Source organism: Salvelinus alpinus, chromosome 5 (assembly GCF_045679555.1).
Source record: "Salvelinus alpinus chromosome 5, SLU_Salpinus.1, whole genome shotgun sequence".
Taxonomy (NCBI): Eukaryota; Metazoa; Chordata; class Actinopteri; order Salmoniformes; family Salmonidae; genus Salvelinus; species Salvelinus alpinus.
In genome coordinates this window covers 71,772,082-71,791,199 of record NC_092090.1, presented here as the reverse complement: position 1 = coordinate 71,791,199, position 19,118 = coordinate 71,772,082, and the positions used below count along the sequence as shown (strand labels likewise).

The following is a 19,118-nucleotide window of genomic DNA, read 5'->3' as shown; positions in this document are numbered from 1 at the left end:
GGCCATCTTGAAGCATGTGGGAACAGCAGACTGGGATAGGGATTGTTTGAATATGTCCGTAAACACACCAGCCAACTGGTCTGCGCATGCTTTGAGGACGAGGCTAGGAATGCCTTCTGGGCTGGCAGCCTTGCGAGGTGAAAATTCTGAATAAAAATGTAAAAGTAAGCTATAGGCCTGATATTGAATTGACACAGTGTCTGATCACTTTGTCTGCCAAATAGCCTATATGTTCTACAAACAAGATAACAGCCTGTAAATGGTGAATTTTCTCACTTGACATAAAAGGGGAAGTAAGTCACCTCCCGAGAGGCGCAGCTGTATCACAACTGGCCTTGATCGGGAATCCCATAGGGTGGCGCACAACTGGCACAGCGTCGTCCGGGTTAGGGGATGGTTTGGCCGGGAGGGCTTTACTTGGCTCATCGCTCTCTAGCGACTCCTTGTGGCGGGCCGGGTGCCTGCAGGCTGACCTCGTCGTCAGTTGAACGGTGTTTCCGCCGACACATTGGTGCGGCTGGCTTCCTGGTTAAGCGGGCGGGTGTTAAGAAGCGCGGCTTGGCGGGTCATGTTTTGGAGGACGCATGACTCGACCTTCGCCTCCTGAGCTCTTTGGGGAGTTGCAGTGATGAGACAAGATCAAAAAAGGGGCAAAAAATGTGGAAATAAAAGTAGGCAAAATCTTTAGCAGGCCTAGGTTAGGCTATAGGACCAATCCCTTATGCAGCCCCCAAAAATAATAAATAGACGGCTATAATTACATTTCGCGGGGTGGCTGGGTTATTGGATGGCAGATATGTTGTCTTACCTCCAATAGTAATAACAGTAATCGCTTTTAGTCATTGGTCCGTTTCTCAGTGGCCAGGATTGTCCTTCAAAAACCTATTTGCCTCTTCGGGAGTTTTGAAGTGTGACAGGGCTCATTGGTGAAGAATCCTGAATGCGTTTGGGTATTTGAATCCCCTGAAGATGCCTCGGGTTAATGAAGTGTTTCTTCACCTCGTCAAACTCTCGGCGCTTTCGACGTATTCCAGCTGACAGGTCTTGGTGCAAGGTGAGTTTAGCGTTTTACACTGGAATGGTGTTGATTTTCACCGCCTGTAGCACTCGTTCCTTGTCAGTGAAATCTCAGGAAACGTATGGCGATTGGGCGCGGTGGTTGTCTGGCTGCTGGTGGGGGCCTCAGTGCTCGGTGAGCTCTCTCCAGTTCTATGGGCCTATCGGTGGACAGGTGGAGCCACTCTGGGGGGTTGTATTGTAGGTAGCGCATCAGTGACATGTTTCCCTCTTCTTTTTTGGACAGGGTTAATAGAACACAGTTATTCCTTCACCCCCTATTTTCCAGGTCCTTTGTTTTCTCTTCCAGATGCTCTGTTTCCTTTTCAGCATATGCTATTGTTTTCACTGCACCTGCCATTGAGTTTTCCAATGATTGTATTCCCCACTCTGGCTCATCCAGGCGCCCTACGTTGATGGCTATCTTGTTGTTGATGTCAGGCAAGGCATTTTCCAGGGTCGTCACTTTGTCCCCTATCACACTGAGCTGAGTTTGATGTTGAGTTCTGTATGTTTGGATCTCAGCTCAGAAAGGATGTCTGCGACAGAGGATGAGGTTGGCAGTTGTTGGGCCTCGGGAAGGGACGGTCCTCATGCTCCTGGCTAATGGCGCTAGCTTTTTCTGAAGCTAGTTGTTTCTCTGAGGCTTTTTCCACTGCTATTGCTCGAGTCAGCGCAAAAATGTCACTTTTGTAACCACCATGGATTTTTTGACTAAAGCTAATGGGGTTTAACTTGAAGTGAAGGTAAGAATAAGAATTGGAAATTACTTGTGCGGAGCTGTCAGTTCATGTGGCCACCTCGTTCAAGGGTCACGTGATCCCCCCCATTATTGATGATATTAACATGTTAACCCGCTCTGTTTTCCTTTCACCAGGGGATACCTGTATTCAGGCCTAGAGTTTGGGGCGGAGTGCTACTGTGGCCACAAGATCCAGGCCCCCAACGCCTCTGAGAGTGAATGCATCATGCAGTGTAAGGGCGACAAGGGCAACCTGTGTGGAGGGGCCAATCGCCTGTCCATCTACAGACTGGAGCTGAGCCAGGAGTCAGCGCGCCACTGTGAGCTTTAACCACCTATCACCACACTCCACCTGGGCATGGGTACTCCACTAAGGGGGCATGGTGCACCCCACACAATGACAAACAGAGGGGTACTGATAGGAGCAGCCAGGCAATCATACCACAGTGCTGTTCTTTTTCAACATGACTGACTTCTACCTCATATTATAGGCTAATTATTTATTTTTTAATTATAGGTTAACTAACTGCAAACTAGATACTTGAAAGGATTCTACACAGTCCCTGGCACTGTTTTGCAATCAATGCTAATAAATATAAAAAAAATAAAAATATTTATTTATTATAATTTATTGTTTATTTATTTATAATTTATTTGCGTTTATTTATTTTATTTTTACAGGGACAGTGCACATTAATCAACGTTTCAGTAAAAGTGCCGGTTTTAGCCAGCCGGCTAATTTTCAACCGCAGTCCCTGGGCAGGTTATTAAAAACAATTATACCAAAGACAATCTATAGACAATTACACTATAGTTTTTGGTGGTTTGACGGTGAATTCTTTTGCCAGGGTCGGGTGCAACCCGGTTTAGTTGTTTACTTTTCCCCCAAAGAGCTGAGCTACCTAGCCCAGCGAGCCGTGTTTTTCACTTTAACACGGCTCTTGTTTTGTGAGAACAAAAACCCTGGTGTGCCCTAGAAAGCCTACGATCGCCAAAGGGCTAAATAAAAAAAATCGAGACAGCCGTGTTGGACTCGAGACAGCCGTGTTGGATTATCAAGTTTGATCCCCACAGTGAATTATTTTAAAGTTCAATACAAATCTAGATATTTCATGAAATACTACTACATTTATCGTCACACAGGACCACGTGCTGACATAGACCAATCACGGGCCGGCAGGCTACAAGGAGGCTTCTGGTTGACTCTCTCATGCAGGATGAAAACGACCACATGAGCAATTTTTTGGTGCCGTTCAGGCCCATTCAGCAAAATGGCAAACTTCAAATTCAAATACTTCCGGCTTCATACGCCATCAGGAGTTTTCCACAGGAATACATGGATGACGTCCGCGTTATCGCTATGTACTGATATTAATGTCTATGGGTGGGACGGGTAGTTAAGTGTGATAGGATGTTCAGAGGCAACAGGGTAGGGTGCACCTCCTCCCTCTCCTTTTACTCCCTCTCAAACCCTTCCTCCTCCACCACTTCTACTATCTCCTAGGTCTCTTAAACGATATGCACATAGACACCAATCCACAATCTATGGTAGTATATCTATTGGAAGAGGCTCCAAGCTTGTTTATATTCGGGGTTAAAATAACAACACTGTTCTGTAATTGTTGTTATTTCTCCTTTTTTCCTGTTTGCTGAAGCATGCATATTCCAGATGGCTGAGCGTTGCTCTTTTTCAAATGTGTTTGAGCATGCTCTGACACCTCTGACCCTGATCGCAGTAATCATGTGACAAGAACCCCGCTGCATGCTTCAAAAGAGGAAATGAACGGGAGGATGTTTTGCCCTCTGTTGTCCTCTGCACTGCAGACTGTTATCATCAGGTTGCCTGGGAAACAGTGCAGCCTCCCATTTTCCCCTCTGATCAGCAGCAGAATGTTTGTAGAGACATAAGACCCAATTCTCTGAGTAAAAACTCCTACCTCTCTTTCACCCTTTCCTTTCCCGTTATCATGTCCCTTTCCCCTATCTCTATATACCTATTTGTAATACTGAATCAGAAAGATCATGTGTAGTCTCCCCACACATTAGACCTAGGCTAACATACATGCACTTCATGCAGCTTAATATTTGCATCTATGATATGTTACCATGATGAGTAAGACACACAGACCTAATAGAGTTAGAATGGTGCTCTAGTTCTCGGGGCCCTGGACTGATAATTTATATAGTTAAGTGACACGCTAGCCGAGGAAGCTCCAATTAAGCATTTCATTACCAAAAAAGGAAAGGGTGTCTTTTTTGAGACGGCAGGCGGAGGAGATAGAGGAAGATGGACTTATTGACAGAGAATAGCTGAACTGAGAGACAGAGAGAGCGAGCGAAAGTGTCAATGTGCCTGTTATTTGCTGTTCTACAGTATGGTTGGCCTGTTATTTACTGTTCTACAGTGTGGTTGGGCCTGTTATTTGCTGTTCTACAGTGTGGTTGGGCCTGTTATTTACTGTTCTACAGCATGGCTGGGCCTGTTATTTGCTGTTCTACAGTATGGCTGGGCCTGTTATTTGCTGTTCTACAGTATGGCTGGGCCTGTTATTTGCTGTTCTACAGTATGGTTGGGCCTGTTATTTGCTGTTCTACAGTATGGCTGGGCCTGTTATTTGCTGTTCTACAGTATGGTTGGGCCTGTTATTTGCTGTTCTACAGTATGGTTGGGCCTGTTATTTGCTGTTCTACAGTATGGCTGGGCCTGTTATTTGCTGTTCTACAGTATGGTTGGGCCTGTTATTTGCTGTTCTACAGTATGGCTGGGCCTGTTATTTGCTGTTCTACAGTATGGCTGGGCCTGTTATTTGCTGTTCTACAGTATGGGTGGGCCTGTTATTTGCTGTTCTACAGTATGGTTGGGCCTGTTATTTGCTGTTCGACAGTATGGCTGGGCCTGTTATTTGCTGTTCTACAGTATGGTTGGGCCTGTTATTTGCTGTTCTACAGTGTGTGCACTGTGGTAGCCCATAGGGACAGCTTGAGGCTAAAGGGTGTTGAGACAGCCAGTGCAGGAGAGCCAGGCAGTCCCTGATGTGATGGTAACTGCTCAGTGCAGGCCACTGCTGGGTCAGGGCCTCATGCTTTGTGTTAGGTTCCTAGTGAGGCCAAGGGAGGGGTCAGTGGATACTATAGGGGTCAAACTGAAAGCTTTGTTCAGTCAGAACACACATGAAAATGTGTTAGTGATTGATACTAATCTAGTATGTTGTGTTTGTCCTTGGTTCAGATGGGAGTGCCATCTTTAAGGGGTGCTTCCACAGGCCTGACAATGTCACCCTGGCCCTGCCCATCAGCGCTGTCATCCAGAACATGTCAGTGGAGAAGTGTGTGGACATGTGTACGGAGAAGGTGAGGGAAATGTACATATTGTGATGTGTGAGATTGTGATGTCTGTTTGCTTGGTATTGTTTGAGTGAGAGCAGGTGTATTTGTGTTATGTGCATGTGTGCGTACATGTCATGTGTATGTGTGCCTGCACATGCTTCCACTGTAAAAAAAAATCTAGTTGTTTCAACTATTTATTATTAAGTAACTGCTGATGTAAGACGTCAATGTGATGTCAATGTGTGTCGAATATGTAACTTAACATTGTATGTTAAAAACACTGTGTGTGTGTGTGTGTGTGTGTGTGTGCGTGTATCAGTGTGTGTATCATATGCCTATACATCATCTTTCTCTCTCTGATGTTCCTGTGCTCCCTCCTTCCTGTCCTCCAGGAGCTGTCCCTAGCAGTCCTGGCTGGAGACAGGTGTCTCTGTGGGTTCCCCACCCCCCACTTCTCCCTCCATGAGATGGAGGATGAGGACATGTGCCTGCACCGCTGCCATGGCGAGGAGTTTGAGAGCTGTGGGAATGACGAGTACTTTGTGGTGTACCAGACACAGGTCCAAGGTAAACAAGCCACTATCTGTCACTGACCTCATCCTTCTAAGCCCTCTCTAGTTGTAGTGACTGGATATAACTACATCAATTACCATTACCAATGTTATTCATATTAAAGGATGGATTTCCATGTATTTGTTTTGATGCTTGGCCTCATGCATGTCAACATCAGAAGCCTCCTCCCTAAGTTTGCCTTACTCACCGCTTTAGCACACTCTGCCAACCCTGATGTCCTTGCCGTGTCCGAATCCTGGCTTAGGAAGGCCACCAAAAATTCTGGGATTTCCATACCCAACTATAACACTTTCCGTCAAGATAGAACTGCCAAAGGGGGAGGAGTTGCAATCTAAGTTCTGTCATACTTTCCAGGTCTATGCCCAAACAGTTCGAACTTCTAATTTTAAAAATTAATCTCTCCAAAAATAAGTCTCTCACTGTTGCCGCCTGCTACCGACCCCCCTCAGCTCCCAGCTGTGCCCTGGACACCATCTGTGAATTGATCGCTCCCCATCTAGCTTCAGAGTTTGTTCTGTTAGGTGACCTAAACTGGGATATGCTTAACACCCCGGCAGTCCTACAATCCAAGCTTGATGCCCTCAATCTCACACAAATCATCAAGGAACCCACCAGGTACAACCCTAAATCCGTAAACATGGGCACCCTAATAGACATTATCCTGACCAACCTGCCCTCCAAATACACCTCTGCTGTCTTCAATCAAGATCTCAGCGATCACTGCCTCATTGCCTGTATCCGCCACGGGTCCGCGGTCAAACGACCACCCCTCATCACTGTCAAACGCTCCCTAAAACACTTCTGCGAGCAGGCCTTTCTAATCGACCTGGCCCGGGTACCCTGGAAGGATATTGACCTCATCCCGTCAGTTGAGGATGCCTGGTCATTCTTTAAAAGTTACTTCCTCACCATATTAGACAAGCATGCTCCGTTCAAAAAATGCAGAACCAAGAACAGATATAGCCCTTGGTTCACTCCAGACCTGACTGCCCTCGACCAGCACAAAAACATCCTGTGGCGAACTGCAATAGCATCGAAGAGCCCCCGCGATATGCAACTGTTCAGGGAAGTCAGGAACCAATACACGCAGTCAGTCAGGAAAGCAAAGGCCAGCTTTTTCAAGCAGAAATTTGCATCCTGTAGCTCTAACTCCAAAAAGTTCTGGGATACTGTAAAGTCCATGGAGAACAAGAGCACCTCCTCCCAGCTGCCCACTGCACTGAGGCTAGGTAACACGGTCACCACCGATAAATCCGTGATAATCGAAGACTTCAACAAGCATTTCTCAATGGCTGGCCATGCCTTCCTCCTGGCGACTCCAACCTTGGCCAACAGCCCCGCCCCCCCCCCGCTGCTACTCGCCCAAGCCTCCCCAGCTTCTCCTTTACCCATATCCAGATAGCAGATGTTCTGAAAGAGCTGGAAAACCTGGACCCATACAAATCAGCTGGGCTTGACAATCTGGACCCCCTATTTCTGAAACTGTCCGCCGCCATTGTCGCACCCCCTATTACCAGCCTGTTCAACCTCTCCTTCGTATCATCTGAGATCCCCAAGGATTGGAAAGCTGCCGCGGTCATCCCCCTCTTCAAAGGGGGAGACACCCTGGACCCAAACTGTTACAGACCTATATCCATCCTGCCCTGCCTATCTAAGGTCTTCGAAAGCCAAGTCAACGAACAGATCACTGACCATCTCGAATCCCACCGTACCTTCTCCGCTGTGCAATCCGGTTTCCGAGCCGGTCACGGGTGCACCTCAGCCACGCTCAAGGTACTAAACGATATCATAACCGCCATCGATAAAAGACATTACTGTGCAGCCGTCTTCATCGACCTGGCCAAGGCTTTCGACTCTGTCAATCACCATATTCTTATCGGCAGACTCAGTAGCCTCGGTTTTTCTAATGACTGCCTTGCCTGGTTCACCAACTACTTTGCAGACAGAGTTCAGTGTGTCAAATCGGAGGGCATGTTGTCCGGTCCTCTGGCAGTCTCTATGGGGGTACCACAGGGTTCAATTCTCGGGCCGACTCTTTTCTCTGTATACATCAATGATGTTGCTCTTGCTGCGGGCGATTCCCTGATCCACCTCTACGCAGACGACACCATTCTATATACTTCCGGCCCTTCCTTGGACACTGTGCTATCTAACCTCCAAACGAGCTTCAATGCCATACAACACTCCTTCCGTGGCCTCCAACTGCTCTTAAACGCTAGTAAAACCAAATGCATGCTTTTCAACCGTTCGCTGTCTGCACCCGCACGCCCGACTAGCATCACCACCCTGGACGGTTCCGACCTAGAATATGTGGACATCTATAAGTACCTAGGTGTCTGGCTAGACTGCAAACTCTCCTTCCAGACTCATATCAAACATCTCCAATCCAAAATCAAATCAAGAATCGGCTTTCTATTCCGCAACAAAGCCTCCTTCACTCACGCCGCCAAACTTACCCTAGTAAAACTGACTATCCTACCGATCCTCGACTTCGGCGATGTCATCTACAAAATAGCTTCCAATACTCTACTCAGCAAACTGGATGCAGTTTATCACAGTGCCATTCGTTTTGTTACTAAAGCACCTTATACGACCCACCACTTCCAGTTCTCTGCTGCCTGCGACTGGAACGAATTGCAAAAATCTCTGAAGTTGGAGACTTTTATCTCCCTCAACAACTTTAAAAATCTGCTATCCGAGCAGCTAACCGATCGCTGCAGCTGTACATAGTCCATCTGTAAACTACCCACCCAATTTACCTACCTCACCCCCCATACTGCTTTTATTTATTTACTTTTCTGCTCTTTTGCACACCAGTATCTCTTCTTGCACATGATCATCTGATGATTTATCACTCCAGTGTTAATCTGCTAAATTGTAATTATTCGATTTATTGCCTACCTCATGCCTTTTGCACACATTGTATATAGATTCTCTTTTTTTTCTACCATGTTATTGACTTGTTTATTGTTTACTCCATGTGTAACTCTGTGTTGTCTGTTCACACTGCTATGCTTTATCTTGGCCAGGTCGCAGTTGCAAATGAGAACTTGTTCTCAACTAGCCTACCTGGTTAAATAAAGGTGAAATAAAATAAATAAAAAAATAAAAAAATAAAAAATGCTCTTTAAGTAGAAGAGAATGGCAGAGTGCTGGAAGTGGTACAGCAAACCATTTGTGTACAGTGTTTCTGAGCATGGGTGAGAGTGTTCTTGTGAAACAGCTAGCCCACTGCTTTCACACCATCACCAGTTGATTTGATTTATTATGATTCCCATTAGCCGACACCAATGGTGACAGCTAGTCTTACTGGGGTCCGACAAATAACGAAAAATACATTGCAGATAAAATACATTACAATTTACATTTAAAAACATTAACATGTAGTGTGTGTGTGCATCTATAAGTACATACACACAACAAGTAGGTCACATGGGGGAGAGGTGTTGCTTTATTTGTTTTTTGAAACCAGGTTTGCTGTTCCCTTGCGCTATATAACATGGAAGGGAGTTCTATGCACTCATGGCTCTGTATAATACTGTACATTTCCTTGAATTTGTTCTGGACCTGGGAACTGTGAAAAGACCCCTGGTGACATGTCTGGTGGGGTAAGTGTGTGTGTCAGTGCTGTGTGTAAATTAACTATGCAAACAATTTGGAATTTCCTCAACTCTTAGCCAAGAGTGACTGGAATGCATAGTATTAATATTAGCCCTCGGATTACAATGAAGAGCAAGATGTGCCGCTCTGTTCTGTGCCAGCTGCAGCTTAACTAGGTCTTTCTTTGCAACACTTGACCATATGACTGGACAATAATCAAGATGAGATAAAACTAGAGCCTGCAGGACTTGCTTTGGGGAGTGTGGTGTCAAAAAAGCAGAGGAACTATTTATTACGGACAGATATCTCCTCATCTTTACAATCATTGAATCTATATGTTTTGACCATGACTGTTTACAATCTAAGGTAACACTAAGTTATTTAATCTCCTCAACTTGTTCAACAGTCACACCATTCATCACCAGATTTAGCTGCGGTTTTGAATTTAAGGAATGATTTGTACCAAATACAATGCTCTTAGTTTTAGAGATTTTCAGGGCTAGTTTATTACTATCCACCCATTCCAAAACTGACTGCAACTCTTTGTTAAGGGTTTCAGTGACTCATTAGCTGTGGTTGCTGATGCACATTAGCTGACTCATTAGCTGTGGTTAAATCATCAGCATACATGGACATACATGGCAGGTCATTGGTAAAAGTTAAAAAGAGTAGAGGGCCTAGAGAGCTGCCCTGTGATACACCACACTTTACACTACACTTTACCATCACCATGGATGCTGCTGCTGCTTTTTTCTCTCACCTCAGTGGATGGATGCCCAGAGAGGCTGTGAGCAATGCTGCCCTACTGCTGCAGCAGCTCTTCTTACATTCAGAACTGGAAATAGAGGCTCTAATAAGCAATGTACAACAACATACTGTTCTGGACCAGTCATATTATATAAGGATACAATAAAAAAACAGTCAAATACATTTTAAAACGTAAACATTCTGTAGTATACACATTGGCTATATAAATTGCACAATTCTTTGTTTCTTAATCACTGGCCATGTTTCATGTGACCTTTATTTTCTGCTCCAGTATGACGAAAGCCTGTGCATCAACAGCTGTCCCAGAACACAAACTGACGTATTGTATCATCTCTTGCTTCCTTAAAACAGTCTCCAGAGTTGCAACATTATAACCACCACAGGGCTGCTCTCACACCAACCAAGTCCTGCAGTCACACAGTGGTGGAAAAAGTACTCAATTGTCATACATGAGTAAAAGTAAAGATACCTTAATAGAAAATGACTCAAGTAAAAGTGAGTCATCCAGTAAAATACTACTTGAGTAAAAGTCTTACTTAAGTATTACTTAAGTATTGCAAGTAAATGTAATTGCTAAAATATACTTAAGTATCAACAGTAAAAGTAAAAGTATAAATAATGTAAAATTCTTTATATTAAGCAAACCAGACAGCACCCAAGTGTGTGAATTTGGAGAAAAAAATCCTGTCCTGCTAAGCATTGAAAATTAGTATTTTTGAGAAAAATTTAGTATTTTTGGGTGTTAGGGAAAATAGTAATGTAGTGACGTAAAAGTAAAAGTTGTCAAAAAATAAGAATAGTGAAGTAAAGTCCAACAAACTACTTAAGTAGTACTTTAATATATTTTTACTTAAGTACTTTACACCACTGCAGTGATGTTACTCACAGGCCTTTGCCTTGTAGTACATCACATTACACTGTTGCTAAGCAGGAACTTGTATCAAGGGTGACTTAGCTTACACATATATGAAGCAATCTCTAGTTCAAGAGTGTCACCGTATTTGTATTTGTTAGGGATCCCCATTAACCAAGGCAGCAGTGACTCTTCCTGAGGTCCAAATACATTAAGGCACTTACATTACATATAAAACAAAATATAAAACATTACATCATATTATATTATTACACCACTACATACAGTGCATTCGGAAAGTTTTCAGACCCCTTGACCTTTTCTACATATTGTTACGTTACAACCCTTATTCTGAAGTGGATAAAATATTTGTTCCCCCTCTTAAATCTACATACAATACCCCATAATGACAAAGCAAAAACAGTTTTTTTTTTTTTAAAGAGGTGAATCCTGTTTCCATTGATCATCCTTGAGATGTTTCTACAACTTGATTGGAATCCACCTGTGGTAAATTAAATTGATTGGACATGATTTGGAAGGGCACAGACACCTGTCTATATAAGGTCCTTCAGTTGACAGTGCATGTTAGAGCAAAAACCAAGCCTAGAAGTCGAAGGAATTGTACGTAGAGCTCTGAGACAGGATTGTGTCGAGGCACAAATCTGGGGAAGGGTACCAAAACATGTCTGCAGCAATGAAGGTCCCCAAGAACACATTGGCCTCCATCAATCTTAAATGGAAGAAGTTTGGAACCACCAAGACTCTTCCTAGAGCTGGCCAAACTGAGCAATCGGGGCAGAAGGGCCTTGGTCAGGGAGGGGGGCAAGGACCCGATGGTCACTCTGACAGAGGTCCAGAGTTCCTCTGTGGGGATGGGAGAACCTTCCAGAAGGACAACCATCTCTGCAGCACTCCACCAATCAGGCCTTTATAGTAGAGTGGCCAGACGGAAGCCACTCCTCAGTAAAAAGCGCATGACAGCACGCTTGGAGTTTGCCAAACAGCACCTAAAGGACTTTCAGACCATGAGTGAGAAACAAGATTCTCTGGTTTTATGAAACCAAGATTGAACTTTTTGGCCTGAATGCCAAGCGTCACATCTGGAGGAAATTTTGCACCATCCCTACAGTGAAGCATGGTGGTGGCAGCATCATGCTTTGGGGCAGTTTTTCAGCAGCAGGGATTGGGAGACTAGTCAGGCTCGAGTGAAAGAAGAATGGAGCAAAGTACAGAGAGAGGTCCTTGATGAAAACCTGCTCCAGACCGCTCAGGACCTCATACTCGGGTGAAGGTTCACCTTCCAACAAGACAACGGCCCTAAGAGCACAGCCAAGACAACGCAGTAGTGGCTTCGAGACAAGTCTCTGAATGTCCTTGAGTGGCCCAGCCAGAGCCTGGATCGAACATATCTGGAGAGACCTGAAAATAGCTAGGCAGCGACGCTCCCCCTCCAACCTGACAGAGCTTGAGAGGATCTGCAGAGAAGAATGGGAGAAACTCCCCAAATAGTGTGTGTGAAGAATGGGAGAAACTCCCCAAATACAGGTGTGCCAAGCTTGTAACGTCATAAGCAAGAAGACTCAAGGCTGTAATCGCTGCCAAAGGTGCTTCAACAAAGTACTGAGTAAAGGGTCTGAATACTTATGTAAATGTCATATTTCAGTTTTTATTTTTAATACATTTGCAAAAATAAAATAAAAACTGTTTTTGCTTTGTCATTATGGGGAATTGTGTGTAGATGGGTCTGAATAACAAATGCACTGTATCTACAATACAAAATATATAATACCACCATACAACAATAGTACAATGTATGTGTGTAGAGTGCGTATGCTAGCACTTGTGTGTGTATGCATGTGTCTGTACCTTTGTGTGTGTCTCTTCACAGTCCCTGCTCCCCGCTGTTCCATAAGGTATACTTTTACTCATTCTTAAAATCTGATTCTACTGCTTGTATCAGTTACCTTATGTGGAATAGAGTTCCATGTAGTCATGGCTCTATGTAGTACTGTGCGCCTCCCATAGTCTGTTCTGGACTTGGGGATTGTGAAGAGACCTCTGGTGGCATGTCTTGTGGGGTATGCATGGGTGTCACTACTTCTTAACAAAATAACAAAACAAGTAGCGATGAGGTCAATCTCTCCTCTACTTTGAGCCATGAGAGATTGACATGCATATTATTAATGTTACCTCTACGTGCACATTTAAGGGCCAGGCGTGCTGCACTGTTCTGAGCCAGTTGTAATTTTCCCAAGTCCCTCTTTGTGGCACCTGACCACGCGGCTGAACAGTAGTCCAGGTGCGACAAAACTAAGGCCTGTAGGACCTGCCTTGTTGATACTGTTGTTAAGAAGGCAGAGCAGCACTTTATTATGGACAGACTTCTCCCCATCTTAGCTACAGTTGTATCAATATGTTTTCACCATGTCAGTTTACAGTCCAGGGTTACTCCAAGCAGTTTAGTCACGTCAACTTGCAAAATTTTCACATTATTCATTATAAGATTTAGTTGAGGTTTAGCGTTTAGTGAATGATTTGTCCCAATACAATGATTTTAGTTTTTGAAATATTTAGGACTAACATATTCCTTGCCACCCATTCTGAAACTAACTGCAGTCATTTCAGTCGCTGTAGTAGCTGACATGTATAGTGTTGAGTCATCCCCATACATAGACACACTGGCTTTACTCAAACCAGTGGCATGTCGTTAGGAAAGATTGAATAAAGTTAGTGGCCTAAACAGCTGCCTTGGGGAATTCCTGATTCTACCTGGATTATGTTGGTGAGGCTTCCATTAAAGAACACCGTCTGTGTTCTGTTAGATAGCTAATTCTTTATCCAAAATATGGCACGGGGTGTAAAGCTATAACACATACGTTTTTCCAGCAGCAGACTATGATTGATAATGTCAAAAGCCACACTGAAGTTGAAAAGAATTGCCACCACAATCTTTTTATCATCAATTTCTCCCAGCCAGTCATTTGTGTAAGTGCTGTTGAATGTCCTTCCCTATAAGCATGCTGAAAGTCTGTTGTCAATTTGTTTACTGTAAAATAGCATTGTATCTGGTCAAACACAACTTTTCCAAAAGTTTATTAAGGGTTGGTAACAGGCTGATTGGTTGGCTATTTGAGCCAGTAAAGGAGGCTTTACTATTCTTGGGTAGTGGAATTACTTTTGCTTCCCTCCAGGCCTGAGGGCACACACTTTCTAGTAGGCTTAAATTGAAGATATGGCAATATTGTCCGCTATTATTATCCAGATTGTCAAACCCTGGTGGCTTGTCATTGTTGATAGACAACAATACTTTTTTCACATCTTCCACACTCACTTTACGGAATTCAAAAATACAATGTTTGTCTTTCATAATTTGGTCAGATATACTTGGATGTGCAGTGTCAGCGTTTGTTGCTGGCATGTCATGCCTAAGTTTGCTAATCTTGCCAATTAAAAAAATCATTAAAGTAGTTGGTAATATCAGTGGGTTTTGTGATGAATGAGCCATTTGATTCAATGAATGATGGAGCCGGGCTTGCCTTTTTGGCAAAAAAATCATTTAAGGTGCTCCAAAGCTTTTTACCATCATTCTTTATATCATTTCTTTTTCATAGTACAGTTTATTTTTTATGTTTTATTTAGCTGAGTCACATGATTTCTCAATTTGCGGTACATTTTCCAATCGGTTGTGCTGCCAGACCTATTTGCCATATCTTTTACCTTATCCGTCTCAACCATAAAACATTTAAATTCCTCATCAATCCAAGAGGATTTAACTGTTTTTCAGTAATTTTCTTCATGGGGGCATGCTTATTAGTAACTGAAATAAGTAATTTCATAAATGCGTCAAGTGCAGCGTCTGGTTGCTCCTCATTACACACCACAGACCAGAAAATATTAATTACATCATCAACATAAGAATAATTTCAATACTTATTGTATGACCTCTTATACACTATATTATGCCCAGCCTTTGGAACTTTGGTTTTCCTAGATATGGCTACTATATTGTTATCAATACATCCTATGGATTTGTATACTGCTTTAAAGCACATTTCTGCAGCATTGGTAAAGATGTGATCAATACATGTTGAGGATTTCATTCCTGTGCTGTTTGTAACTACCCTGGTAGGTTGACTGTAACCTGAACCAGGTTGCAGGCACTGGTTACAGTTTTTTCTTGACTAAAGCCAGTCAATATTTAAATCACCCAGAAAATATACCTCTCTGTTGAAATCACATACATTATCAAGCATTTCACACATATTATCCAGATACTGACTATTAGCACTTGGTGGTCTATAGCAGCTTCACACAAGAATGTTATTTAGGTGAGGCAGATAAACCTGTAGCCATATTACAGTATTTAACATGAGATCCTCTCTAAGCTATACAGGAACTGTTTTGAATATAGACCGCAACACGACCCCATTGGCATTTCTGTCTTTACGGTAGATGTTATAACCATGTATTGCTACCACTGAATCATCAAAGGTATTATCCAAGTGAGTTTCATAGATAGTCAGAATGTGAATGTCATCTGTTACAAGCAAGTTATTGATTTGTCTTTACAGTGCAGGACATTTGAAGCAATGACTGGATTTCAAAGGCATTACATATTTTTTCCTCTATAGTAGAAACACATGTCTGCTCTAGGTCTAGGATGTATGACCCTGCAAGAGCTGTCTATGTTCACCAGTCCTTCAGGGGCTTACAGAAGCCGTTTGAGATTCCTACTGTCAAGCTAAAGTACAGAGACCCTTTGACATTCTCACTCACTGTCCAGCTATTTCAATTCTGTGGCAGGTTAATAAGACTATTTTTAGTAAGGAACACAAATAAGTCTGTGTATTTAATTTTCTCATTCATTATTGTGTATCACGTGTGTGACCTGTGTTCTATCCTGTGTTCCCTCAGATAACCGCTGCATGGACCGGCGCTTCCTGCCCACGCGTTCCAAGCAGCTGATTGCCCTGGCCAGCTTCCCCGGGGCTGGCAACACATGGGCCCGCCACCTCATAGAGCTGGCCACCGGCTTCTACACAGGCAGCTACTACTTTGATGGCTCCCTCTACAACAAAGGTACTGTAGGCCTCACCTAGACGTAAAATATGACATGGGTACTGGCTAGTCATACATCGGGAAGTCATGCAGTCACTTACACAGTAAAAATACACTTTATGCATTTCCATATATATATATATACACTACCGGTCCAAAGTTTTAGAACTGCTACTCATTCAAGGATTTTTCTTTATTTGTACTATTTTCTACATTGTGGAATAATAGTGAAGACATCAAAACTATGAAATAACACATATGGAATCATGTAGTAACCAAAAAAGTGTTAAATTAGGTTGAGGTTGGGTGATTGTGGAGGCCAGGTCATCTGATGCAACACTCCTTCTTGGTCAAATAGCCCATACACAGCCTGGAGTTGTGTTGGGTCATTGTCAAGTTGAAAAACAAATTATAGTCCCACGAAGGGCAAACCAGATGAGATGGTGTATCGCTACAGAATGCTGTGGTAGCCATGCTGGGTAAGTGTGCCTTGAATTCTAAATAAATCACAGACAGTGTCACCAGCAAAGCACCCCCACACCATCACACCTCCTCCTCCATGCTTCACGGAGGGAACCACATATGCAGAGATCATCTGTTCACCTACTCTGCGTCTCACAAAGACACGCCGGTTGAAACCGATATGGACTCATCAGACCAAAGGACAGATTTCCACCGGTCTAATGTCCATTGCTCGTTCCTTGGCCCAAGCAAGTCTCTTCTTCTTATTGTTGTCCTTTAGTAGTGGTTTCTTTGCAGCAATTTAACCATGAAGGCCTGATTCAAGTCTTCTCTGAACAGTTGATGTTGAGATGTGTCTGTTACTTGAACTCCGTGAAGCATTTATTTTAGTTGCAATTTCTGAGGCTGGTAACTCTAATGAACTTATCCTCTGCAACAGAGGTAACTCTAGGTCTTCCTTTCCTGTGGCGGTCCTCATGAGGCTCTCAGTTTCATCATAGCGCTTGATGGTTTTTGCGACTGAACATGAAGAAACTTTCAAAGTTCTTGAAATTTTCTGCATTGACTGACCTTCATGTCCTAAAGTAACGATGGACTGTCGTTTCACTTTGCTTATTTGAGCTGTTCTTGCCCTAATATGGACTTGGACTTTTACCAAATAGGGCTATCATCTGTATACCACCCCTACCTTGTCACAACACAACTGATTGGCTCAAACGCATTAAGAAGGAAATAAATTATTTTAACTTTCAACAAGGCACAGCTGTTAATTGAAATGAATTCCAGGTGACTACCTAATGAAGCTGGTTGAGAGAATGCCAAGAGTGTGCAAAGCTGTCATTAAGGCAAAGGGTGGCTACTTTGAAGAATCTCAAATCTAAATATATTTTGATTTGTTTAACACTTTTTTTGTTACTACATGATTCCATATGTGTTATTTCATAGTTTTGATGTCTTCACTATTATTCTACAATGTAGAAAATAGTACAAATAAAGAAAAACCCTTGAATGAGTAGGTGTGTCCAAACTTTTGACTGGTACTGTATATATATACTTTTTTCTAAGGCTTCAAAGGTGAGCGAGACCATTGGCGGAGTGGTAGGACCATCTGCATTAAAACACATGAGAGTGGCAAGAAGGAGATTGAAGCCTTTGACGCCAGCATCGTCATGATCCGCAACCCTTACAAAGCCCTCATGGCTGAGTTCAACCGCAAGTATGGAGGCCATATTGGATTCGCCTCGCAGGCCCACTGGAGAGGGAAAGGTGAGACTTTAGCCAATGATGACAACATGTTGTCACTGTGTCCACAAAAAGTATCTCGTCCTCAGCGAATGCCAAAGCTTATTTTTTAAACTTTTTTCGACCTACTGTATTTGTGCATTGTGTCCTTCCTCTGTCTTGCAATGAAAATGATTCATCTAATCAACTGTCAGTTACACTTTATATTACAGTGCTCTTTAATAAACTGTACTTATACTGTACTTAGGGTTAGGGTTGGGGTTGAGCCGAGGTGTGGACATGAAGCTAGAGTTTGGGTTAGAGCTAAGATTAATAGGGTTACTGCTGTAACTACAGTGTAAGTACAATCATTAGTAATTACAATACTTGTAACAGTAATTACATTAGTATAATTACACAGTAATAAGGGTATGTGATGTAAATTATTGATGAGTCATGACTAGGTGAAATCAACAGATATGAACAGGCTTGGCATACTGTGGATATGCCTTTTCCCCATCATGCTACTGCATGCCCATTTTCAGTGGCTCTCTCTTTATTAAAACCCCCTAGAGTTTACTGATGCACCAGTGCTTTAATTTAAGTAACATAATAAAATATTCCCCATCAAAACCCAGTCACATGACTCATACAAATGAATGGAAGTAGTTTTGTGCCAACCAAAATAAGGGGTTAAATGTGTGTAAAAACAAAACAAATATATTTCCTGAGCTTTCTTATAACTTTTAGATTTAGGACAGACACTTCAAAACCTTATTCCTTATAATGGAGTTTTTATTAAGTAATGTGGTCAACCACAGAGGCTTTCAATATCAGAATGATATAATGGGGTTTTGGCCTCATGTTGTAAGATGGGCAGAATTGTTTTTGGTATGTTGTCATATTATAAATGTTTCCCTCCACACATTTCAGAGTGTGTCAGTAACCATGGCAACCAGCTCCTATCTGAAATCCCTTGTAAGTTTGGGAACATATTTTCTAAATAAAAATTACTTTGAGCTGATTTCCTGGTGATTTTACAGTCTTTTATGTCTAACAACTTGGGGGCCCAAATAAAATTACCCACGGGACACATTTGGCCCGTTAGCTGTCTATTGGGGAACCCTGCCATATTCTCTATACTGTATATTGCACAAAATAGGGAATATGGTGCCATTCGAGATGGAACCTCTGACTCAGCAGGACATTGTGTAAGAGTCGGCCCCAGCTGTGTAATCACCGGCCCCAGGCCTTAAAGGGGGGCTGTACTGTAGGTTGTTATGATGACGTTAGAGTTACTGTTAGAGTTACTGATGCCTTTTAATGCACTGCAGCCTCACAATTACCTTGAATGCAAAACAAATTATTTTGGCGGTAGTGTTTGAATGTTACACATGCATAAGTATCGGTAGGCTATGTGTCATATTCGGAAGTGGTCTCTGGATGATTACGTCAAAT

General features: G+C 42.9%; 1 protein-coding gene across 1 annotated transcript in view; it reads left to right on the top strand.

Annotated features, from left to right (window-relative positions):
• Positions 1–19,118, top strand: part of LOC139576697 (sialate:O-sulfotransferase 2-like) — a 131,353-nt gene that overhangs the window by 105,845 nt on the left and 6,390 nt on the right. The window contains exons 4-8 of the mRNA XM_071403040.1: positions 1,934–2,118; positions 5,028–5,149; positions 5,518–5,692; positions 15,834–15,998; positions 17,505–17,705. Of these exons, the coding sequence (XP_071259141.1) occupies positions 1,934–2,118; positions 5,028–5,149; positions 5,518–5,692; positions 15,834–15,998; positions 17,505–17,705 (848 nt within the window). The remainder of the gene's footprint in view (positions 1–1,933; positions 2,119–5,027; positions 5,150–5,517; positions 5,693–15,833; positions 15,999–17,504; positions 17,706–19,118) is intronic.